Source organism: Salvia hispanica, chromosome 1 (assembly GCF_029641045.1).
Source record: "Salvia hispanica isolate PSC_SH4W2 chromosome 1, Shi_PSC_v1, whole genome shotgun sequence".
Classification (NCBI taxonomy): Eukaryota; Viridiplantae; Streptophyta; class Magnoliopsida; order Lamiales; family Lamiaceae; genus Salvia; species Salvia hispanica.
In genome coordinates this window covers 12,185,530-12,188,821 of record NC_142692.1, presented here as the reverse complement: position 1 = coordinate 12,188,821, position 3,292 = coordinate 12,185,530, and the positions used below count along the sequence as shown (strand labels likewise).

Here is a 3,292-nt window from a genome sequence, read left to right as displayed (position 1 = left end):
GACTCCAAAACACCCGGCTCCTATAATAAATCAGAATACGTTGCACGTAGTAAATTAAAATAATGTAAAAAATAGATAACAATAATGCACAAACAAAATTTAATAATGAACAATCATTTTTAAATCCTTGTTCAAGGTGTGAAGACATAGACTTAAACACTGCGCATAAAACTCAAAACAAAGAAAAATAATGTTGTTTGAATGATAATAAATCAACATTTCCTCTTTCCCTTACGTAGCTCATTCTCTATTTCAAGCTCTTTAAGCATTGGGCAATTTCTAGAGTCATGATGGCACAACTCATCGCACGCCTTACACCGTCTAAGGGGCCTAGTAGCATCCTTGATAGCCTTTTCTCTCTTGGAAATCAGACGACTAGCGGAGCTGCTCGCGTGCCCCTTCGTCTTTACCACATCCGGAGGGTGGACCTCGACGACTTCCGGCCTTTCCATTCCATAAAACTGTTCAATCATGCGCCTCTTCTCAGAAACAGATGTTAAAGGAGTTCCAGCTTGAAGTGAATTACCCAGTTCCTCTAGTCCACCTACGAATGCACGAAGCACATCAATGTCCGTCTCAAAGCGACGAAGAAAACCATAGAACAGTGAGATCCCTTGCTTTGAAACGTTTTGCCTTTCATCAACAAAGGACTGTGTAGGTAAAGTCTCATCAACATGTCCATGGACAGCCTTAGCTAGCGGGGTCTTCAGCCATGTACTTGCACAGTAGTCATCCGGAATCTTTTTCACTTCATTGTTCCTAAACAAAAAGAATATATGACTGCACAGATATCCCTGCCTAACGAAAAGTTTGCAATCGCATGAGTATGACTCGTCACTCTTATCATGTCTCACAAAGTACGAATTGCGAAGGCTGTCTCCGAGTTTGTAGGTGTCCACCATGTCTGCAGACGAGAAGTCCAAAACGCGGCATCTGTCATTTCCCTCAACAATCTCCTCTTGTATTTTCTTGAATATACTATCTGTGTACAGAGTAGAAGCATGTTTCAAAGGAAGAGCAGTGGCCAATATAGGTAGGGCAGTCGCGTCTTGATAGTCCAGCTTTGTTCTACTATTCCGCTGGAAATCCACAGCTTGGTTGAAATTCAAGTAGAATTCAGCAATGTTGTTGCGTGGCTTCAGAAATTTTTTATAGAAGCTATTCTCTGACTCAGAAATAGAGGTGGTCCTAATCATCGAGCCCATTGGGAAATCTCTGAAGTATGCAGGTATCCATAATTGCCTGTAGTCGTACAATGTCTTCAACCAACCATGGTCTTCCAGGTCATAACGTTCAAGTATTCCATTCCACTCTTCTTCAAACTCATCGGGTTCTAGCAGATCCGACCAGACGCAGGCATTGAACTCTTTCTTGAAATCTTCGTCCCGCAACAACCGACTAGGAACTTTATTGGCCAACTTGTGCATGATATGCCACATACACCATCTGTGGCGAGTCCCAACAAGAATCTCTTCAATAGCCGATCTCATCCCCAAATCTTGATCTGTAACAATCATCTTCGGAGCAACACCCATACATTGGACAAAATGTCTAAACAGCCATGCAAAAGCGCCGGTCTTCTCGCTGCTTACCAAACCAGCAGCGAAAGTTACTGGTCGGCCATGATTGTCCTTTCCCGTAAAGGGCGCGAAGATCATACAATACCTGTGCAACATAAGCCGACATAAGTCAAGCAAATAACATGTATACTGCATATATAGTATATATTAATGCATATAATAATGTACGTATTAACTGTTTTAATGCACGACAGGTATACCTATTTGTGTTGTATGTTGTGTCAAAAGCCACAATATCACCGAACATGTGGTAATTCCTCTTCATCAAACCATCACACCAGAACAGAGCAACCAGCTGGTCGCTAGCATTAACCTCGTACTCATATGTGAATGCCTCGGACATCTCTTTCTTCCTAGCCATATCATCCAAAACCATTTGTACGTCAATACCATGAGCGTATGCTTTGATGTCTCGTGAAGCATTCCTTATATCCCCAACATTGCAGCCAACGAGCTGAAAACCACCTAGAATTTCCTTCAGCACATTAAACGTGAGCGTGGGACCTATGTTAGCCTTTGAACAATCAAGGATAAATTGGTGATGTACGTCGTCCAAATTTCGATTGATTGAAATGAACTGCTGATGCTCTGTTCCAACCATGTAATGGTTATGAACTTCGTTAAACTCCTCGACAGTATAACCTGAAACTCCTCCGTCGGAGAAGAACTTGAATGAGATACTGGCTTTACAACCACAACGATTGGATAAACGTCGACGTTTCAACGAAAAATCTGACCGTGCATTTGCTTGGTCATCCACACACGAGTTCTTGCTGCCTTCCCTGTTGCATACCATCTTATACCAAGTAATTATACCATCAGTTTTTCTCGTTTGTGATTTGCGAGTATCAAAACCAACAGCCCGGGCATACACATCGTAGAATGCAAAACAAAAATCCAGTGATTTGAACTTCTGGCCAAAGACAGGCTTCAAATCTTTCGAACACTCAGGTACAACAACCACTGCACAGAATCACAAAAAACAAAAGTCAGCTAACACAAACATTATGAACCAATTAAACTTGCATTATCTATCTACCAATGTACATTATCCAGAACTAAATCTACATTATATGTATCTAATAACACAACACCTTAGTTTAATTAACGCGTCTAACACAACATAAAACGTGTATTATCTATCTAATAATGTAAATTATATAGTACTAAATCTACATTATTTGTAGCTAGTACCACAACACCCGATATGAATCAACGTTTCTAAACCATAAACAAGACAAACTAATAGTTGGATTATTTATTCACAACTTTACATCCAAACCGCCCGTCCATAAACCCTAGCCCATGCAAACTCAATTCTAAACCCTAGGCACTCCCCTTTAATTAACAGATACAGAATGTCAAAGAAGTTTGCGCTAATATGTGTGATTTGGATATTAATGAAACGTAGATACAAAAAACGATGACTTCTCGAAATTAATTACCTTCGTCCATGTTTGAATCATAAGCTTGGTCCATTGTTGAGGAACCACCTTCTTCCATTGTATTAACGATAATATTCCATGAACACTCCGAAAAATGGCCGATAATTACAACCAAGGCAATATTTGATTTTTAACGAAGACCTAACGTTGAAAGATGAAAGAGAAGAGAGGTTATTTTCACGGTGAAAGAGAAGAAAAAATTCTGGAGAATAATTAAAAAACCGACGCAATATTGTGTGAGGAGAAAATCTTGGACTTTCCATAACC

General features: G+C 40.0%; 1 protein-coding gene across 1 annotated transcript; it reads right to left on the bottom strand.

Moving 5' to 3' along the window:
- Nucleotides 1-212: 212 nt before the first annotated feature.
- On the bottom strand, nt 213-3,083 carry LOC125221237 (protein FAR1-RELATED SEQUENCE 5-like). Its single transcript, XM_089059773.1, has 3 exons — nt 3,074-3,083; nt 1,781-2,543; nt 213-1,665 (listed from the first exon to the last, which is right to left on the bottom strand). The coding sequence occupies exons 1-3, from the start codon at nt 3,081-3,083 to the stop codon at nt 213-215; spliced, it is 2,226 nt and encodes a 741-aa protein (XP_088915899.1).
- Between the last annotated feature and the right edge of the window lie 209 nt (nt 3,084-3,292).